This window comes from Echinococcus granulosus (genome assembly GCF_000524195.1).
Source record: "Echinococcus granulosus chromosome Unknown EG_S00232, whole genome shotgun sequence".
Taxonomy (NCBI): domain Eukaryota; kingdom Metazoa; phylum Platyhelminthes; class Cestoda; order Cyclophyllidea; family Taeniidae; genus Echinococcus; species Echinococcus granulosus.
The window spans coordinates 42,904-45,278 of record NW_020170612.1 but is presented as its reverse complement, the minus strand read 5'-3'; the positions used below and the strand labels follow the sequence as shown (position 1 = coordinate 45,278).

Here is a 2,375-nt window from a genome sequence, read left to right as displayed (position 1 = left end):
ATGTCAAAAAAGCCATTAAAAAAGAGTTCAGAGGCAAAATTCTACAACACAGTTAGTTGTTCGGCATGTGTGACCTATGCGGTTTTTTATGCAAATGTGATTTGTGGAGTACCGAGGTTGTGACAATTTTATTAAGAATAATCAGAACAGGTTCACTGATATCGCGTCATCTCAAACTGAGATAATTTGTCAGAATCATGATTATTCACTGGTTAGGGGACAGAGGAGAAGGAAATGGCCTGATCTCGTAACACGTCAATATAACTTCCGACTGACTAAAGACTTATAGCTTTACAAAATTTATTGGCAGTAGACCTGGATGTCACTGTCATGAGGACAAGTTCGGGGGCAAATAAAGAGATGGATTAGAGTTCTAGAACTAAGCATCAGCGCCTGCGCTCTGTTCTGGAAGTTCTAGATTATCCCAGTTTTACTATGTCTGTATATCTGGTACAGCTGTTTTCAACAAAAGCGTTGCTTAAAGGTCATACATAATACTTTATAAAACGGTATAAAAATCTTTATGCATTTTTATTAAATTTTTTTTGATGACAACAGTGCCACGAGAAGCGGTTATTCCTATTTTGATCACGCTATCATGAGCGTGATTAATAACTTGCGACCCCAAAATTGATAAGTCCATGTAATGAGGGATTGACTAAAGCACCTTGTTCCGATCAACGCTCTACCAATCTATGAGTAATTCCCTTCCAAAATTTGGAATTTCACCTCCTGTCACGATTACAGAAATCCGCGTAGTCAGTAGACCTGTTAAACACAGTGTCCGGCTTCCAGCATCGACGAAATGAGCTTGTTGGTGCCGATTATCGGGGCAACAATATGTGACTTCTCCACCTGCCTGGAGTGCCAACATTGCGTTTGTAATGAGAGAAGGCGAGATGGAAGAGGAGGCAGTGAGTGGAAACGGGTGTGGATACATCCATCCCCCTGATAGACACGACCACTCTGCTCTCCACCACCACGCTTAATTTTCTCTTTGCCTCATCTCCCGATGTGACTCAACCATTTGCCATGATCTGCAAGCACACTTTTCTCTTCCACTGTTGCTTTGATCTTATTTCTCACCTCATTATCGTGTCTTGAGGCGAATGAAGACTTGCAGGACTACCTGAACCACTGTGTCGCCTAGATGACGAACCTCTACGTTGCAGTGATATCAAAGTTGGAGAGCCTGTTTGCCACTGCCCAAACATCCAATGGTGCTAATAGGTTGCCTTTTGGAAGTTTACGTCCACCTGTCGCTCGAATGAGGAGCAGCAGCCACGGGAGTGAATGTCATTGTTGGTGAGCAATTCATTTCTACCCCAGTTCATTCATTAATTGCTCATTACAGGCGGCGTACGTTCAGAAGCAAACCCACTTGATTCAACATGTTGTATGGGTTGCGGCTTCAGTGCATTATCATTTCCACCCTCACCTGTCCATTCAATTCATGGCTGCTCCACCGCACTGTCTTTTACTCTCACACTGACCGAAATCCCTTCACCCAGGAGTCCAAAGAAACCATAGAGGAGGTCTCGGAAGAAGTCTTTGCTGTTTTCGCAGTTAGAAACCAATTATTTTTTCCCATACCTCATGTCATATAGAATGATTGCATGACCTAATAATGATATTCTTTCAATCAAGGTCCTCTTTTCTAGCTCCTATATGGGCGGCATCATGGAAGAGCTTACTTCACCAGCATTTGGAATTTGGATGGATGGGTAAGTAGCGAGTGTGTGGGATATGGCACTAGACCACTTTCATTAGTTTCATCACGCCGTCAGATTACCACTTTTCATGCAAATTCACTAGAATGTGGGTCACCCAAGAGGATACAATGAGTAACTGCGGAGGGTGTTGACTTCTCTGCCCTATATATGGGGAAATCCAGTAGATATTTACTAGCCTAGAGGCCTCTCCTTTCATTTCAATCACTCATATGTCCCACCTTACCTTGAGTTAAGGCACCACATACCTTGACAGATTTACCATGTTATCCCTCATAAAAGAAATCTTTGCCATCAAGAGAGCTCTTAACTCAAGTCTATCAGTTCACCACCACAGATTTTACACCTCCTTAGCCCTATGGTGTGAGGTTCGTCCGCGCCTTAGCTACCCTTCCTTTATCCTCCTGTTCTTCGCCATGTCACTCTTCCATGTTCAACATCTCTAAATTCCATATGGTCTTCACCCGGATTACCAAGTCGTGGGCAAAACGTATGAGCCTGAAACCCACAAAAGTCAAACTGTAACCGGATATTCACATCTGATTGCATAAGTACGACTTTGTGGGAGAAAAATCACCTGTAAGGGCTAATACAACCTTACACGGTTCTTATTCACTGCACACAGCCCATTTGTTCATATTAATT

General features: G+C 42.9%; 1 protein-coding gene across 1 annotated transcript in view; it reads left to right on the top strand. All coding sequences in view use genetic code 11, as the record gives it.

Annotated features, from left to right (window-relative positions):
• Positions 1-2,375, top strand: part of EGR_10549 (hypothetical protein) — a gene marked incomplete at both ends in the record, with an annotated part of 3,012 nt that continues 637 nt past the window's right edge. Inside the window, 3 exons of the mRNA XM_024499798.1 lie at positions 1-116; positions 151-211; positions 1,648-1,724. Coding sequence (XP_024345791.1) covers positions 1-116; positions 151-211; positions 1,648-1,724 — 254 coding nt within the window. The remainder of the gene's footprint in view (positions 117-150; positions 212-1,647; positions 1,725-2,375) is intronic.